This window comes from Aulonocara stuartgranti (assembly GCF_965226115.1).
Source record: "Aulonocara stuartgranti genome assembly, chromosome: 7".
Taxonomy (NCBI): Eukaryota; Metazoa; Chordata; class Actinopteri; order Cichliformes; family Cichlidae; genus Aulonocara; species Aulonocara stuartgranti.
The window spans coordinates 473,716-492,729 of record NC_138945.1 but is presented as its reverse complement, the minus strand read 5'-3'; the positions used below and the strand labels follow the sequence as shown (position 1 = coordinate 492,729).

The 19,014-nt window shown below is 46.3% G+C and overlaps 2 protein-coding genes and 1 long non-coding RNA gene across 11 annotated transcripts; 1 reads left to right on the top strand and 2 right to left on the bottom strand.

The window, feature by feature from the left end:
• Positions 1 to 1,005: 1,005 nt before the first annotated feature.
• LOC309709816 lies at positions 1,006 to 7,984 on the bottom strand. 3 transcript variants are annotated; one of them, XR_014277608.1, is made up of 4 exons: positions 7,424 to 7,984; positions 6,812 to 6,896; positions 5,098 to 6,642; positions 1,006 to 1,211 (listed from the first exon to the last, which is right to left on the bottom strand). It is a non-coding gene; the product is annotated as an uncharacterized lncRNA (long non-coding RNA). The 3 variants fall into 3 exon arrangements; XR_014277610.1 differs by lacking the exon at positions 1,006 to 1,211 and having other exon boundaries at positions 4,182 to 5,143; positions 6,576 to 6,642; XR_014277609.1 differs by lacking the exon at positions 1,006 to 1,211 and having other exon boundaries at positions 4,182 to 6,642.
• Positions 7,985 to 11,422: 3,438 nt separating this feature from the next.
• snx20 (sorting nexin 20) lies at positions 11,423 to 14,432 on the bottom strand. The gene is made up of 3 exons (XM_082542307.1): positions 13,881 to 14,432; positions 13,402 to 13,544; positions 11,423 to 12,235 (listed from the first exon to the last, which is right to left on the bottom strand). Exons 1-3 carry the CDS (start codon positions 13,936 to 13,938, stop codon positions 11,564 to 11,566), a joined length of 873 nt encoding a protein of 290 aa, XP_082398433.1. The 5' UTR covers positions 13,939 to 14,432; the 3' UTR covers positions 11,423 to 11,563.
• LOC309711825 (apoptosis facilitator Bcl-2-like protein 14) lies at positions 12,364 to 17,097 on the top strand. Of its 7 annotated transcripts, none has more exons than XM_082542314.1 (7): positions 14,481 to 14,990; positions 15,855 to 16,011; positions 16,137 to 16,208; positions 16,291 to 16,353; positions 16,453 to 16,511; positions 16,582 to 16,854; positions 16,958 to 17,097. In XM_082542314.1, exons 2-7 carry the CDS (start codon positions 15,864 to 15,866, stop codon positions 16,979 to 16,981), a joined length of 639 nt encoding a protein of 212 aa, XP_082398440.1. In that variant the 5' UTR covers positions 14,481 to 14,990; positions 15,855 to 15,863; the 3' UTR covers positions 16,982 to 17,097. The 7 variants fall into 7 exon arrangements, with proteins under 7 accessions (XP_082398437.1, XP_082398436.1, XP_082398440.1 ...); XM_082542313.1 differs by having other exon boundaries at positions 16,279 to 16,353; XM_082542311.1 differs by lacking the exon at positions 14,481 to 14,990 and adding an exon at positions 12,364 to 13,305 and having other exon boundaries at positions 15,858 to 16,011; positions 16,279 to 16,511.
• The last annotated feature ends 1,917 nt before the right edge of the window (positions 17,098 to 19,014 follow it).

The following is a 19,014-nucleotide window of genomic DNA, read 5'->3' as shown; positions in this document are numbered from 1 at the left end:
TATCTTTAGTTACATTGATGTTATTTATTTATGGTGAAACAGTGGTGGAATATCGCTGTTGTTTTCGTATAAATGAAGCGGACATACCTGCGTGGCCGCGATCTAATCCTGTTTACATAAAGTAAACCTGCTCCCGAGCAGGTTTACGCTTACGGCTCTGTTGCTATGGCAGCAAGTCCCGGATGAGCTTCGGGGAACCGAACGATCCAAGATCACGCGAAATCGTCAACAATCTAATCCAGCTAACCTACTTAGCGAGGTACGAAGGACGGACCCCTGGAGGTGCAGCGTGTCCGTGGACCACAGAGGGTTAATAACACTCACCTTCCTTCCATTTCCACAGTGTAACATCCACCCACCTGTGTAAAATCCAAAATTCCCATGGTGTTGTTCAAAATGTGCTCTGGCACGATCATGAGCATCGCTTGCTGCTGAAAACAAGAAAAAAGCCGGTCCTGCTATGGGCTGAACCATTTGTTACTGGTGCAGGGGGGGACACTATGCAGTATATTCAGTTTTAGCATTTATATTCACTGCTGACTGTAACTACGCTCAAACTGTTAATGCTGTCTTATTTTAATAAACAACACTGTCATATGCAAAACTGGGGTGGCAAGGGATCATTTTAGGGTGGCACTTGCCACCCCATGCCACCCTTCTAGATCTGCCCCTGGGTGGCATGGAAATCAAATGGGGTGGCAAAATCAAAGCCATTTCTTTATACATATGCAGGTGTTACATTCTGTAATATGCATTATAAATGGTTAAAATACATCAAGTGCAGTATAAGTAAACGCATGTTTTATATAAACATTCTTCTTATTTTCTCAAACTACATAATTAAACATCTCAGTTACATAAAACAACTCCAGTTTGGAATTTATGTACTGTATCCACCATATAATAAATAAGCATGTAGCATAATAACTATAACACACAGAAAGCTACACAACATGAGGAGCACAAAGTCAAAGTAAACTTTATTGTTATCTCTGCTATACACAGTACAGTATATAGAAAGACGACACAACGAGGGCTGTGAGTTCGAGAGTCCGATGGCTTGCAAGAAAAAGCTGTCATGCAGTCTGGAGGATCAGGCCCGATGCTATGATAGCGTCTGCCGGATGGAAGGAGAGAAAAGAGTCCATGTGAGGGGTGTGAGGGGTCAGGCACGATGCAAGAGGCCTTACTGATGCAGCACACAAGATGTCCTGTAGCAGAGGGAGAGATGTTCCGATGGTCTTGGCAGCTGTTTTAACTACAAGTTTCTGACAATGACAATAAAGACATTCTATTCACACTGCTTTTATTAGAAATAATCAAACTGTTACATGTTACTACACACTAACTACACACTCCAAGAACACTAAATGTCACAAATCTCTCACATGTCAGAACTTCCTATTGATGTCGTCTTGCCGTCGTCACATCCAAAGCTTGCCTCTCTCCCCAAACAACCAAATGCCATATAATTTTTTGATTGGTCGACATGGTACATTGTTCCACTATTCATTGCTAATTGTAGAAAGGCTCAAATTCCAAATAAAGAACATTATCATATGCAAAACTACGGCAGCAAGAGATTGTTTTAGGGTGCCACCCCAGTAGATCCGCCCCTGCTGCAGCACCAAGTTTATCAATAATGATCAATAATACTTTAAGGAGTCTGTATCTGTATGCTCATTTATATCCTATCTATCAATCCCTAAATGTGATCAGCTCCTGATCCTTGGACTCACATCTCAGGAATCTAAAGCCCCTTCTCCATTAGTACCTACTTGGATTGACTCGACACGGATCGACTGGTTTTCCATTACAATCAAGTACCTCCTAATGTTCATGGTCATTGTCATACGTTTTTTTTTTTACATTTTTATGTTCCCCTAAAAAGGTCCAGGGGGTGAGGGGAAATAACGAAATGTGTCCGGGTCAAAAAAAGGAGACAGCGAGACAAAATGGTTAAATTAAAGAGTTTTAGGGGAGTCACATGATGGAGCGTTTGGGAATGGCCGCGCCATAGAGAGTCTCTGACCCCCATCGATCCTACATTAGTTTTAAAACAAGGTAAACGCTCCCAAATAATATATTTCCTCACTGCGGTGACTTGCTAGATCAGTGTCCTTGGATTTATTGAGAGACATGGCCACAGGAACTAAGAAGAAGAGCGTGCAAACCCGAATCTCCACGGTGGCGGCGGGGGAAAGTAATGCTAGCAGTGCCAAGGTTAGCCCTGCTAGCCAAGAAGAAGGGCCAAAGATGGATATAAGCGGCCTGTTTGCCGAAACGACTAAGCTTGGAACTATCCTAACTAGTGTTGCGGCCGATGTATCTCACATCAAGTCAGATATGGTGGAATTTAAAAACGCTATAAGTGCAATCCAAATACGGATGACTGAAGCTGAGGGCCGCATTTCAGATGTGGAAGACAAAATGAGGAGCATAACAGAAGATAATGGCAAAAACGCTAAAAAGCTTGAACAACTTTGGGCCCGAGTAGACGACCAGGAAAACAGAAACCGCAGAAAGAACGTTCGGCTTATCGGTCTGGAAGAGGGTCTTGAAAGTGGTGGCAGCATAAATGATTATGTGATGAAGATACTCGCGGATGGCCTAGGTCTACGAGGGGAGGAATATGAGCTGGAAAGATGACACAGAAGTACGAGACCACGCCCGGGACCTGGTCAGCCACCTCGAATCGTGCTGGTGAGATTTCTCCGTTACACTGCACGACAAAAAGTTCTCATGACTGCTAAGCAGAAGAAAGGAATACTGTGGGAGAACTGCTTCTTGTCATTTTATAAAGATATGACCGTGGAGCGAGCGGCGCAGAGGAAGCTTTTCTCCCCAGTAATGAAGAAGCTATGGCAGCATCAGATAAAGCACACTCTGGCACATCCAGCAAAACTTCGATTAACATGGAAAGGCCAGCAGAAGAGCTTGGATTGAACCGGCTGTTCAAACCCCCACAAGGCTGCCCGCTGGGATTGAAATGATGGGAGAGGCGTGAGTTTCTCAAAATGGGCTCATTGAGTCAGCACGGATAAGTTCTTGGAGAGGCTACGGCTGCTGTGAATACTCAGAATAACATCTCTGACTGCAGACTGGATACATCTCGGGGAGGCACACTGCCGTGAGTTCTCAGAATCGGCTCCTTGAGCACATGAAATGACAACATCACAGAACGCAAGTATGGCGAAGCTCGCGGCTCTCCAGCGGGAGATTGAGAGACCAGTGTTGGACTGTAGAACTGCTTTGAAATTCATATGAGCTGTTCGCACTAAAGTAAAAGCCACCATCACTTCATGTGGATACCCCTTTGGTGCCAGCTGCAAGGCCGGAGCTGAACAAAACACCCTGATAACGACTGTGTTTAGTCTGTTCTTCCCATTCCCTGCAAGGCCACCTGGGTTGGCTGGAAGACTGTTTACTTAGCCTGGCAGGGCGAAGGACACTGTCTCAGCTGAACTCTGGACACACACACAAATACATATTCTGATACTGATAAGCACTCACCGACGCATCACCCTCCCTACCCCGGATCCAACGCCACCTCCAACGCTTACCTCCCCCATGATGTGGACATCGGGTCAGCTGGAGGCGCAGTCAAAGATTGCAGCGGTCCCAGATCAGATGTACACACTGGAACTCTTTGCCATGTTGCTGTCTGTGTCATGGTCCTGCGACCATGACTCAGTGACTTTATGTTTATGTACTTATTGTTATTACTTTCATTATTATTCATGGCTGTTTTGGGATGGTTTGTGTTTGGGATTTTAGACACTGGGTTCTGGGTTTGTGCTCCCTCTGTTGGTCCCTGGTGTTAGTGTTCCCCTGTCTCGTCAGGTTAATCAGGTCCAGCTGTTTCCCCCATCTGTGTGTGATTTCCCAGTGTCTCTTTGTGTATTTATAGCGTGTGATTTCCTCTGCTCCTCGTCGCGTCGTCTGTGTTCATACCTGGTGTAATCCTCTGCGTGTTCTCCCTGCTGTTCTCCCTTCATGTTCAGGTTTGCCACTCCTCTGTGTAGTTTATCCCAGTTTAGTTTCGTCCTTAGTTCTGTTTGCCATCTCCACTTTGTGTTTGTTATTAACAATAAATCACCCTCACATCTGAATAAGTGCTGCATTTTGGGTCCTCCTTCCACTTTCCACACGGCCGCTGCCCCGGACCGTGACAGTCTGTGTTTATTGTGCTATGGTGTGTTGATATCTGTGCATTCCTGTATTATCCTTCTGTGTTACACATTTCAATGTTTTTTTCCTGCTACCTAGCCTGACCTGTCTCCCCAATGTGATGTTTGTGTATTGTAAGTACGGTCGGCAAGGTCTGTCATCTCGGTTGTGGGCAAAAGACCTGCAACTGACAAATAAAGGCTATCTCATCTCATCTCTCATATATAAGAGACAAATATTGTTCGTTTAATACGTTGGCATTATTACATTTGGCTCAATGCTTACATGTACTGTATAAACACATGTTCATACTTTTATTCCACAATCAGAGAGAAAGAAACAGAGAGAGAGTGCAGGACAGACAGACAGGTGACAGTCTCAGGTGTACACACTGCTACACAACAGCACAGAGAAGCAGGATTTAGTGTTTGTGTTATTACGAGTGTAAACAAGAAGAGTTCCAGATGGTGCAGTGGACACATGTGTGACTGCTGTGATTAAAGCATCTTTCTTTCAGCTTAACGAGTGAACCGTCAGCTCGTTCAAACACACGTTAAAGTCCGTTTGGCTCGACACCACCGAACAGAGGCAGCAATATAACACAGCTCACATTAACAGTGCAGTGAATCCTGCTTGTGCCGTGATGTTCAGGACTGCAAACCGAGCAGCATCACTGACTTTCAGCTTGTTGTGTTTGTGGATATATGACTGACTTTAATTATCCATAAAATCATCACAATCTCTGTGAGATTAAGGTCGACTATATATATATTTAGAAGTAGAGGCTTTAAAACCAAGTTAACACTGAAAGTACAAACATCGCTAATGTCACATATCTTTGCTGACATGTGGCCAACAGTAATGTTTTAATGTTCTTCATTATTAAACATTCGCACATAGATAAGTGACGTCATATTCAGTACTTACTTTTGACAGTTCACTCTTGGCCGCTCCCTTCTGCCGTATTTTGTGCCTAGCAGGGCGAAGGACACTGTCTCAGCTGAACTCTGGACACACACACATACACTGATATGCACACACTCATCCCCCCTCCAAACGCCTTCGACGCTTATTCCCCTCCGATGCTGACGGCGGATCAAGGAGACTAGCGCACGCAGGCCCAGATGTCTCTCACCCTTTACCCCCCCTGTTGCTTGTCATGTGTTTCTTTGGTGTATTAAGAGTGTTTTCATTTGCAGAGGTGTTTTTTTCTGTTCTCAGACTGATCTCCCTGATGGAGCTCAGTCTGGGGGGAGTTATTTTTTCTCCTTATCTTTCCTCATGTGGTGCATTTTCCATTGTTATACCTCTCTGACCTGTCTTCCCCATGTGATGTTTGTGTCATGTATGTATGGTCAGAAGGGTAAGTTGGCGCTGGCAAAGGTCGGCAGCCTTAACCCAATTTCCTTTGGGGTCAACCTTCAGGATCAATAAAGTTTTATTGAATTGAATTGAATTGAAAATTCTCCACACCCACCGCCGCGCTATGAATTGTGGGACATATGGGACCACGAAGCGTGCACCGGACCACGCTTGATATTTGGGGAAATCGACGGCGCATTTGAAGTACACTTCGAATTGGGACAGCTGTCGTCGCGTGGCGGTGACGTAATCACACTCAAAATGCATACTTCAAGCGTGCGGTCTCTGAATTGGGACACAGCCTAATTTGCATTTACGTGAAATGTTGTCTTCACTTGTATTGACATGTTTTTGGTATGAATTCTGCTGTCTGTATTCTATGTATCATATGGCAATAAAAGTAGTTTTATCTTCAATCCATTGTTTATTTGCTGAATTTTAAAGCAATTACAATTTTTTTAACCCAAATATGACTGTAATGTAACCATTGTGATGGGTTATGAGCTTTCTACCCAATTTTTGGTAACCTCAACTTTAATCAATGGTCAATTCAACCCAGTTTTTGGATAGTTATCCTAACCCAGTATGCCAAATCAAACCAGTAACCCAGGGTTGGCTCGGTCTATATTTGACCCAGCACTGGGTTACAAATGCAGTTATTTTTAACCCAGCAGCTGTTAGTGTGTATTAAAGAATGGTAATGATCAACTGCTTTTCATCCAGAAAACTGTTGTTCATGTTAGCCAATGTGAGCAACATTTAGCCAACTTGTGCTCTCATTTTAGTTTTATTTTGCCCCTCACCCCAACCAGTCAAGGCAGATGGCCCCGCCCCTCCATGAGGCTGTTTCTGCTGTAAGTTTCTTCCTGTTTAAAGGGAGTTTTTCTTTCCCACTGTCGCCTAGTGCTTGCTCATAAGGGGTCATTTGATTGTTGGAGTTTATGATGTAGAATTTAACTGCACAGATGTAGCCCCACCAACTGTTCTGTCATCATTACACACGAGGATATTTTGATATTTAATGACAAAAAAAGTTGAGTTACCTAAAACACAGGTGCCAAACTCCAGCCCTCGAGGGCCGCTGTCCTGAAACTTTTGCATGTGTCCCTGCTGCAACACACCTCAATTCAATTAGCAGGTTATTAGGAAGACTCTGTAGAACGTGACTGCATGCTGAGGTGGCAAATCAGCCATTTGATTCATGTTACAGTAGCTCATGACTGAATGAGCATGGTGCAATAAAAGTGCATTTAGAAGCAAGTGTTTTACATTTACTTACATTTAATTGAGCAGCATACTTGACTGTACGCGGAGGCTTGCCTCCAACTCTGTATATTTTTATATATTTTATTTTATTGTTGACTCTATTTAATTTGTAAAATGTGTACACACACACACACACACACACACACACACACACACACACACACACACACACACACGTAGAAACACACGTTTAGTATACATCCATCCAGTAATGCATATACTATTATATATTGTACATATATTTATTAGTCTCAGATTTAGCCATTCTTATATTTTGCTTGTTCTTATGTTATTGTATTTTTGCACACCTCTGTTGCTTGTGAAGCTCGCACACAAGAATTTCACTCGCATGTACTGTACCAGAGTACCTGCACATGTGATGTGCAGAGATAGTAAGGGATTACTATTGCAAAAACAGTAATTAGATTACCGTTACTTTCCCGTAGGAACGCTGCGTTACTGCGTTACTAAAACCGTGATTTTTTTTTTTGCGAGAATGTCTCACGACAGTGACGTAAGCGAGTGCGACGTTCGTGACAACAGCTGTGTGCAGATCAACAATGGATCATATATCGAGTGCAGAGAGAGTATGAGCGTGCAGCGTTTAAAGCGTGGAAGTACTGACCTTACTTTGAGTTTGATTCCATAAAAAGTGACAAAAACATTAGTGTCCGCTGTGCGTGGGAAGAAAACTTCTTTTTACAGCGAAAAACCCCTAAACTTCCAACAAGCACCGAGTAGCTACGACGTAATGGGAAACTCACAGAGAAACTCACGGATTCTTCCACTGACCGCGGCACACCTGCACCAGGGTAAACCTCCGCCTGCCCCACTCCTGCTTTACAGGTGAAAATAGAGCAACAGGACCGCTGAGTCTGTGACTTTATTTATTTTCTGCTGTGTTTTACTTGCATCTATTTGAAAGACTGAGTGTAAACACAAAAAATATTTTATTTTATGTGCTGGAATGTGCAGAAAATAGGTTTAAATGTTAAACTAATTTCTTCCAGTCAGAGAATGTTGCAGATAATTAAATGTTTGCTTGATGCATAAAGTTAAAAGATTAAAACTAATAAAACAAGTTTTAAAAAGAGACTTTTCCATTTGATTACATTTTGTATGATGATTATGCAGAAAAAGTAGAATTGGGCTGAAAGATCTATCGCTTTATCACCTATTCAGGTTGTAAATCGTGTTTTTAAAAAGTAACTAAGTAACTAAGTAATTAATTACTTTTGAAAATAAGTAATCAGTAAAGTAATGGGATTACTTTTTGGGGGAAGTAATCAGTAATTAGTTACTGATTACTTTTTTCAAGTAACTTGACCAACACTAGTGATGTGACAATAAAAGTGATTTGATTTGATTTGAGATCTGGTTTTCTTTGCCAAATGATGAAAAAAGTGACCACCTTATAATTGGTTCACATTGACAGAATTTATTTGTCTTTGTTGGTCTCTTTATAAAAATGTCATGCCCTCTTTGTATTTCTCCAGTAGTTACTCTTGAATTCTGTTTCTATGCGATGTTGTTAACGTTTACTAACTGGTGTGAGTGCGGGGAAATGTTAGCATGCTCACACACTAGCTAAGCTAACAAGGCGCTGACTCAGTAAACCGCCATATTGATCACCATTGTTGCTCTACTTTACAATACCTCTGCTCCGGCTGTGAGTGCCCTCCCTCTCAGCCCGTACCCACCCTTTCAGGCACCACAGATCCCAACAGTGACATAGCGAGCCAGTTCGAGTTGGACTTTGCCCTCCCCCCAGTCCTCCAGTGCCAGTCTGGACACCTGGCGTGTACAGTCCAGCCTGTAACTTAACCAGAACTGGTTGTTGCCTCCTGTAAAATGTCGTTTTTGTCTTTTTGATCCACTCGTCCATGCGTGTATGCAGAAGCATAACTGTGAAGATTAACATTTTAATAAACACCTGTCATGAACATACATGTCTTCTTCCCCAGGTGTGCACTAACTGCTGTGCTAGGCTCAGTTTGTGCCCAACATGCTGAGGTCCCCTGGGTTCCAACAGGAACCTGGCCATGGAGAAGGTGGCCAACTCTGTCCTCTTCCCCTGCATGCACGCTGCATAAGGGTTCACTGGGTTTATTATCATGTGTGAAATATCAGTGCATCACGAAGAGAAACTGCTCTTGGTTTGTCTATAGGATGTTCAGCTTGTTGGCTCTAGAGAGGACCAAAGGGTGCTTCCTTGTGATGAACACCTCACATCTGCATTTCCACAGCATGGAGCACAAATTATGTGTAGGATCTACAGCATGAGTTAAAATGGTAAATGGCTGTATTTGTATAGCGCTTTACTTAGTCCCTATGGACCCCAAAGCTCCTTACAGTACATTCAGTCATCCACACATTCACACACTGCTGATGGCAGCTACATTGTAGCCACAGCTGCCCTGGGGCGCACTGACAGAGGCTACCGGACACTGGCGCCACCCGGCAACAGGTGAAGTGTCTTGCCCAAGGACACAACGACCGAGACTGTCCAAGCCGGGGATCGAACCGGCCACCTTCTGATTACAAGACGAACTGGCAACTCTTGAGCCACGATCGCCCACTGATTTCCAAAGGCACGAAGAAAAAAAGCCCTCACTGTGTTTGAGTAATTAAGAGTTCTGATCTATGGGCTGATTTAGGAAACAGGATGAAAAAAATGGAAGAATCAGTTATTTAGAAGGAAAGGTAACTTACCAGTAAACAAATCACGCTTCTCCAGTCCTCTGCTGACATCATTGACTGTTACCAAATCACATGATCGAGTTCTGCTATATCTCATAGGATACTGTAACTGGGAATCAGGTATGATCTGTGAGGAATTTTATTTGTGTTAATCCAACTAATGTCATTAATCACATGTGCACATCATCCATCTGTATAAAGTCGGAGTTATTTGGAATTAGATCTTGGAAATTATATCTAATGATTGTAGAACAAAGTTCATTTCTTTTTGCCTGTGTGGTTTTCTGTAAATATACTTGAACAGGTCTAGTTACCACTTTTTTTAAACCCTTACGGGCGACCATGGCTCAAGAGTTGGGAGTTCGCCTTGTAATCGGAAGGTGGCCGGTTCGAGCCCCGGCTCGGACAGTCTCGGTCGTGGGCAAGACGCTTCACCTACCGCCTACTGGCGATGGGCCGATGGCGCGATATGGCAGCCTTGCTTCTGTCAGTCTGCCCCAGGGCAGCTGTGGCTACAACTGTAGCTGCCTCCACCAGTGTGTGAATGAGTGGATGACTGGGTGTGTGAAGCGCTGTGGGGTCCCTAGGCGGGACTAGTAAAAGAGCTAAACAAATACAGGCCATTTACCTTACAAGGTAAAAGCACTGGGAATGTAAACCATTACAAACAACTTAGGGATCATATTGGTATTTGTCCTCTTTTAAACAACTTCAATAATTTTAAAAGTAAAAGATCAAGAGAAGAAGATAAGAAATGAAAGGAGAAAACCAGAAATTACACTCAGTTAATTACTTTCCATGGCATGTTTCTGAGAGCATACATGTTTCTGGGTCTCCTGTCAGGTTCAAGCAGCACCTTCATCCTCAGCTCTGCTGCTTCCGTCATCACCAGAACTCCTCCGTCAGTCCGTCACACCCGTGCTCCACCAACTCCACCGGCTGCGGTTAAACACTGTTCAAGTTCAAGCTTCTCCACCTTCTCCACCTTTAAGTCTCTACTGTTCTTCTCTGAACACATCTTCGCCCTCTCAGGTCCTCCGTCCATCACTCTCCACTTTCCAGCCTCTCAGAGCACACTTCCTTCCACCTGTCACATGACTCCTCTGTCCTTACTGATGTTATATTCATGTTTCTGTGAGGTGACTTTAAATCAAACGTATTATTATTCATGTGTTTGGGAGGAAGCCGGAGAGAACACGAGAACACGGACAGTTCCCTGTTGTCATTAACAAATGTACTCAAACAGAAGCTAACCTGGCATCATAACTACAGTGCTGACTTTGGCCACACCCCCACTCACCTGTTGGTTTTCGCCCTGTGCTCACAAACACATCGATAAAAGCTAACGCTCCAGGATCTGTTTACATACTCATGTAAATATGCACATGTGCAAAAATGATGTTTACAGTAAGATGGGTCTCTTATGGATGATAAACAGATAATCCAAATCTCAGATTAGCTCATAATCTCTGATGATGTTAGCTATACAGGGCACATAAACAAGCTAAGTGACATAGTGAGACCTGAACAGTTTGCACTTTGGCTCATTAACATGAGAGATGCAGCGAACTTGAATCTGATGATTTAACCTGTTGTAACGTTTGCAGTACACAGACGGTTCCAACTGAACTGAGCAAAAACAGCAAAACACAAAAACAGCTGCGTGAACGAAAAGGTCTTTGTTCTGTTTTTGAATGTACACACAGTCGTAACTGATCTCAGGTGAGCAGCAGCTTGTTCCAAAGAGCAGCAACTGAAAGCAGATCGGAGATCTGATCCTGGAGCAGCAGGTGCTGACCCCCACCCAGAGCTACCACAGGATGACCAAAGACGCGGCTTCAGTACTGTGTGGTCAGATTTCCATGGTAGAGTCAGCCGTTAATCGCTAATCATCAAACATCATGAATCAGACCCAATACCAAAATTACTTTTAAATACTTTATTGCAGGACAGTACTGCAGTACTCTGGGTACTCTGACCCACTGTGAGCTGTTACACCTCCACAGCTGGCAGGGGCTGTGCAGGGGTTTACCTGCTAATCCAGGTGTGGATGGCCGCTCCACCCTCAGAGGAACTCCTGGATCACTACCTCCTTCAGAGAGTGGGAGGACGCTTCCCCACGCTCGGCATCTCTCAGAGCGGTCAACTCATCCTGCAGCTGAGCCACGGGCCGGCCCAATTGGTACCCGAGGTCCACCAGCAGCTCCAGCAGCGGCGCTCTGTAGCGCGTCAGTCCGTAGCGCCTCACCGGAGGCAGCGCTCTCTGAGCGGCGGAGAACGCCCGCTCCGGTTCGTCCAGGTCCCGGTAGCAGACAGCGAGGGCGGCGAGGGCGGGCACGAGGAGGGTGGGCTTCTGCCAGGGCAGCAGCTTCTCCTGGATGTCCAGCACGGTCTGCAGCAGCTCTGCGGCTGGCCGGAACTGCCCCGCCCGGAGCAGGCCGTGCGCCCGCTGCTGCTCCTGCTCTGTGAAGAAAGCCGAGAAGCAAGGCGAGTGTCTGACGCAGCGCGTGGCGTACAGCTTCGCCAGGTAGTCCTGCAGCGCCAGGCGCCGCTCCCCGATGCTCTCGGGGGAGAAGTTCCCCGAGAGCATCTTGCGAGGCAGCTGCACCTCCTCCAGCTCCTCGTCAAACTCCTCCAGCAGTTTGTGGTGGAAGCGGGAGAAGTCGCTGTAGCGGCGCTCCACCGAAACACGGCGGGAATCGAAGCTGCCAGAACGCATCACCACCACCTGGTAGAGCTGCAAACAAACAGAAAGAACCGTGACCTTTGACCTTTAAAGTTTAAAGTTAACTCTGCTGCAGCGCAAACAGCCAGTCAGAGAAACAGGCTGGACTTCCTGTTCCCTCTCAACGGTGAACCCACCGCAGGCGTCTTTTCTCTGAGACGTTATGCTGACGATTACATTCATTCATACAACACCGAATCACGACCGATCACCTCGAGGTGCTTTACACTGTAACATAAAGACTCTACAACCATACAAAGAAAACAGAGAACCCCCAACAGTCATGTGACCCCTATGAGCAGCACTTTGGCGACAGTGGGAAGGAAAAACTCCCTTTTAACAGGAAGAAACCTCCAGCAGAACCAGGCTCAGGGAGGGGCGGGGCCATCTGCTGTGATTGGTTGAGGTGAGAGAAGGAAGACAGAAGAGAGACAGAAGTTAATAATAACTAATGATTAAACACCCAGTGCATCATGGGAATCACCCAGCAGCCTACACCTATTGCACCATAACTAAGGGACTATGTGCTTCGTCCTGATGATGATGCTGTGTTTTGGTCCTCTGGGGCACCATAGACAAGCAGAAAGTTGCTGATGTGTCAGTTTGAATATTTCCTTCATTATGGAGCACATTAGCTTCTGTGACCGCACGGCATCGGTTACCTGCACTCATCAATGAACAGCTCCCTGACTGAGTTTTACATGTTTGAGGTTTAAAATGAACACACCTGACAGTGGCAGGCAGGGAAACTGTTGGGACCGCACAGCAGGTGGACAGGTGAGTGCAGGCAGGTGTGTTAAAGCTGGTCTTTGGGTTGCTTATTATCTCAAATATGTCTCAAATATGATTTCACTGCTCAGCCAGTGCCTCTTATGACCAGAGTTCACCTTTACTGCTTCCTGCTCCAACAGCCACACCTTTGGAAAATAAGCCCCTCCTCCTCAGGTTAAACTTTCACTTCCTGCGGGCTCACCTTCACTGAAAGTTAGCTGGGAACATTTACAGGTTAGCCGCTTTGCCCCTCATCCTCATCCTCTGTCTGAAAGAATCTCTTCTGATTGGCTGTCCCTCAAAAACAGAAGGTATTTCACCTCTATGACATCACAGGGATCCAAGAGTATAAAAACTGCTGAGCAGAGTGTTTGGAGTCGGCTGGTGGGTGTGTTTCGGTGTCTCACCACGTATTTGTGTAGCACGTGCTCGACGATGCGGGTGGAGGGGATCTCAAAGAGCAGCCGGACGGGTCGCTCTCGCTGCTTCACCGCCCTCCAGTTCTGCTGCAGCTCCTTAGTGGTTAAACTGGAAGAGCCGGGCAAGTCCTCTGAAACAGCAAACACAGCGAGTCAGCACCCACTGCTGGACTGGCACACCTGTGGAAAGGCTGCATTATTAGGGGCGGGGCCTCTTTGACTCTACGTGCTGCTTTAGCAGCTGCCAGCCTCTTTGAAACCCACCTCCCTACCAGCTCCTCTTTTCACTGTTTCTGACGTGAATCATTGGCTGCAAACACATAAATATCTGCCAGATTAAAGCTCAGCGTCACTGTTTACTCGGGTGGAGGTCTGAAATGTGAGTGAGACTTGACCTAAAAGTTTGACGTCTCAGTTCAGACAGAAGAATGAAGAAGAGGAAGGTTAAAGGTGAAAGATGACAGAACCTGGAGTCATTGCGTCCACCTCAGTCAGGTCTTGGGCTCCCTGCTGAGCTTCTGCCATCGGGTCCAAACTGCTGATCTGAGGCCAGAGAAGCTCGCTTATCCTCCTGATGTTCACTCAGTGATGGGCAGCTGTGTTTTCTGGCTCTGCTTCATCTCTTTTGGATTTTTTTATTCCTGTAAAGATCAAAGCTGCCAGTGTGGCTCCTGCAGGTGAGTGAGGGGTTAAAAAGGCCCAAGCGGGCCTGCCGAGCGTCGCTAACAGAAGAACGTGCTGCACGTTTGCGTGCTGACAGACGAGTGCAGGCAGGAGGAAGTCGACTTCAGCAAACATGCTGAAGAGGAAGTGAAATGAAAGACCAGTGTGTCGTAAATGGTGTGTGAGAGAGGTGCTTGTTTCATGGCTGCGGAGCAGCAGGCGGGTGGAGTTAGCTAGCAGAAAGCAGTGTTTTGCATGCAGCTCCTCTCTGCTCCTCTAGGGGGAGCTCTGAAAGCTCTTTAAGCTTTAATGTCCATCTGCAGGTGCACAGGCAGGTCAGAGGTCACAGGCAGACACCACTGAGTAGTCTTTATTAGATTTACCTTGACATGCTTCACAGTGTTAGAGAGGAACTCAGACGAGCCCTCTGAGCAGCTTTCTGTGACAGAGGGGAGGAAGAAGACCTCCAGCAGAACCAGGATCAGGGAGGCAGACGTGGTTCAGACGATGCTTGCTGCGGTTTAACAGGATAAATCAAGCTGTGACTCATCTGCACAGCTGAACTTTGACCTACGGTGCTCAGAAGGAACTGAGACTAAAGTAAAAATAAAACCAGTCTCAGTGACGGAAATAAAAATGAAAGCCAGACTTTAGAAAAACAGGAAACCTGACCACAAAACTACCCCCCCAGCTGCGTGTCTCCACCCCTGCATGATCACGTGCCTGGCTCAGGGCGGCAGCAGGGCGCAGTTTTAGAGGAAGCACCTGCGCAGACTCGGTTCTTCTGTGCTGTGACGCTGATCAGCTGTTTCTCCGTCAAAGTGAAAGTAAAAGTGTTCTCGCTCGCGTCGCAGCTCCAGGATCAGCTGATCCGACAGGTTCGCTCTTCCTCCTCCGCAGGTGTCCTGGACACGGTGAGTCAGGTGCCAACATCACGGCAGCCCGAGCCGTTATTCCTCGCTCTTAAGGGCGATCGTGGCTCAAGAGTTGGGAGGTCGCCTTGTAATCGGAAGGTTGCTGGTTCGAGCCCCGGCTTGGACAGTCTCGGTCGTTGTGTCCTTGGGCAAGACACTTCACCCGTTGCCTACTGGTGGTGGTCAGAGGGCCCGGTGGCGCCAGTGTCCGGCAGCCTCGCCTGTGTCAGTGCGCCCCAGGGTGGCTGTGGCTACAATGTAGCTGCCATCACCAGTGTGTGGATGGGTGGATGACTGGAGGTGTAAAGCGCTTTGGGGTCCTTAGGGACTAGTAAAGCGCTATATAAATACAGGCCATTTACCATTTAATAACCACGTGGGAGGACACGGTGGAGAGGTGATGGAAACACAGTGGCTGTAAAAGGAAGCAGGTCGCACTGCCCTAACCCGGCATCACCAGAGAGATGCCGAAATTAAAGGATGATTTATTCATTAAGGGAATAAAGTGATCAAACCTACCTGCCTGTGTGCAAAAGTAACTGCCCCATAAACCTGATAACTGTTTATTGTGTTTGAGTTGGTACAGCATTTAGGAGAGGAAGTTCAGTAGAATGCAGTAGAACATGCATCGGTTTTGACAGCAGGCAGCTGATGGCGTGCTCACCGTGCCCACTTGCACCAAACAGGCTCAGACACTGATGTCCACTTTTCTGTAAATAGTTATTATCTGACCGACTCTTCCTGCTCCTTTATTTGTGAATGCTGCACAGAGCGAGCGTGGTGGAGGTCTCTGTTTCTTCATTTCATTTTAAATACAGACGTTCAAATATTCTGGTAAGCTCTGGTTTCTGCTCTGACTCTCAGCAGCTGAAAATGACAAGCCAGCGAGCTGAAGATGCCACGGAAACCAGCGAGGTGTTCCAGCTGCTGGAAAAGTACTGCAGCAAGAGGTCAAAACAGCGCTCACCTGAGATGGCAGTGAGGACGATTGCTGCCCGCCGTGTGAAAGGAAACGTCCCAGGTTGGTTTGAACTGTGAGCACGCAGCTGGTGCTTCCTCCTTCCTCTGCTCACCAACACGGGAAAGATTCTCTGTGGGTCTTCTGATGTGCTCACCTGTGTGCTCACCTGTGTGCTCTCTGGTCAGTTATCTTTCCTCAGGGTCCAGCTCCCAGTGCAAGTTTCCAGAAGTCTCTGGAGGTTGTACTTGATGGAGAAGGTGAGTGAACAGGTGTTTCTCTGACGTCCTGTCCGTGTCGAGGCTCAGACTCATCACGCCGACCGCTCAGTTTGTTTCTCAGGTGAGTCTTCCACCTGTGATGAGGTGCACAACAGGACGCTCAGTACCTCAGCGCACACGGATGGTGAGTGTCCAAAGCGGCAGCAGGACGCTTGTGTGAAGGTGAGAATGTCGGAGTCCTTTTACTCTGCCTGTTCTAACGAGGCGTCTCGCTGTGCCGCAGACATCGTCCAGAGGCTGGTAGAGCTGATCAGAGCGGAGGGAGACGACATCGACAGGAAGGTGAATCAGACGCGTAGATGGCTGCGGCAGGTAGGCAGCTCAGTACTGAACACCGGTGTATTTCTGTCAGATCAAACAGAACCTGGACCTCCAGCAGCAGCTCAGAGACCTGGACTATGACATGTTCAAGGAGCTCACCTCCAGCGTGCAGAGCCTGGTCCACCCGGCGGAGCGGGCGGCACCCTCTGAGGTTCACATTCAGAGGCAGAAGATCGCTCTGGTCTTCGAAGTGACCAGCAGGCTGTCAGCCACGAGTCTGGTCCACCAGAGGAGGGTGCTGAGCTTTGGAGAGCAGTACATTCAGGAGAACCACTCGGCTTGGGTGGAGCAGCACAGAGGCTGGGTGAGCATGAAGATGTGTTAGAACGTGAACTGTTAACTTTCACTGATGTTGAAGCGATTTCTGTGAAATGAAAACGATTTCTGGGTATGTTGTCTCTGTCCAGGCTGAAGCTTTCAGCATCGACTGAGCCGCACGAACCTCAGAGGAATCTCCAGGTGGAGGTCACCACGCTGTCAAAGTTCAAGTATTTGAGCCATATTTGTTTTGTAAAAGTAGAATTTTTTAAAATAAACTTTTGAAAAACACACATGCTGACTGAGTGTCACTGACAGTCTTTGTAAACTGAGAAGTTCTTACACCCATCAAACTCTCGCTCCGCCTTCCTGGACGGTCAGTGACCTCGCAGCAGCCATGTTACTGGTCACACGATGTCATTACAAATGCTCCAAAAGGCTCCAACAGCACAAACGCGGTGCAGAGCTCAGCCAAGCAGCTACAGCCACCTGTGTCACCATCCACCTGTCAGTCAAAGAGGCCACGCCCCTAACAATGCAAACTTTCAATCAGCTACAGAGACCAAACGGTTTGTGTATCAGACTGTAAACATGTTGATCTTAACACAGGAGTCTATGAGTGCTGACTTCATTCAGTTCAATTCAACTTTATTTATACAAATCACAACAACAGTCACCTCGAGGTGCTTTATATTGTAACCAGACCCCACAATAACACATACAGAGAAACCCCAACAATCATATGACCCCCTATGAGCAGCACTTTGGCGACAGTGGGAAGGAAAAACTCCCTTTTAACAGGAAGAAACCTCCGGCAGAACCAGGCTCAGGGAGGGGCGGGGCCATCTGCTGTGATTGGTTGGGGTGAGAGAAGGAAGACAGGATAAAGACATGCTGTGGAAGAGAGACAGAGATTAATAACAGATATGATTCAATGCAGAGAGGTCTGTTAATACATAGTGAGTGAGAAAGGTGACTGGAAAGGAAAAACTCAATGCATCATGGGAATCCCCGGCAGCCTACGTCTATTGCAGCATAACTAAGGGAGGATTCAGGGTCACCTGGTCCAGCCCTAACTATATGCTTTAGCAAAAAGGAAAGTTTGAAGCCTGATCTTGAAAGTAGAGATAGTGTCTGTCTCCTGAATCCAAACTGGAAGCTGGTTCCACAGAAGAGGTGTTTCTGTGCCGTAGCCTGACTGTGACACATCGTGAACGTTTCAGTCTGTCGTCACAGTCCACTGAAACTAAAAGTCAACCACCTGAATTCTTTATTTTACCAACAAAAACATGTCTTTAGTTTCTGTTATTTGTTAATGATCCTTCAGAGGGTTGTCTCTTTACTTTTAAGTGTTTATGAGTCACATCTACCTCTTTAAAACCCTTTCACCTCTTTCATGAGACCAAACCGTGTGGAAGGGGGTCGGTTTAAAGGAAACGTCCCAGTTTAAACCGTGACGCTGCAGACATTGGCGGTCCTAGCCTGTTTGGAGCGCTGGGCAAGCACTCCCTCTGCCCCCCCCCCCCCCCCCCACACCCACACACACACACAGGCAAAACATATTAAGGATTGTACATTAACATAAAACTGTTGTACACACACACACATATGGAGAGAGAGAGAGTATGCATAGTATGCAAACAGCTACCAAACAGCCATCATAATTCGTCATACAATGAGAACAGGACAAATCAACAACTGACACTGACTGAGTACTATTAAAATCTTTAACATAATGTATTGTTTGGAGTTTAGTCTGTTACTGTTGCTATTTTTACCATTTCTTCTTGGAGCAACTGTAACTCACATATTTTCCTCAGGGATTAATAAAGTGTTCTGATTCTGATTGGTTCAGGATGACCTGCCATTATCCAATCATACATCTGCTTACCTGCATCTGTTGCTCGTTTCTCCTCCTCTTCTTTTCTCTTTTTTCTAAACTGAGCACCTGATGGCTTTGAACTTTTCTTGTCCATCTTGGTTTTAATTTTGCACTCCAGCATGAACACAAATCCCCCAACCCGAGGATCACAACATAACCTAACAGACCCTAACACACCGACACCTTAGTTCACAGACTCCCTTTGTCTAAGGTGCATTTCTGGGATTTCACACAACCCAGGATTCAGATCATGAATCCATGATGGGCTTGGATTTACATCATTATGAATGAAATGTGCTCTATCTGGAAGCAGCAGGGCCCCTC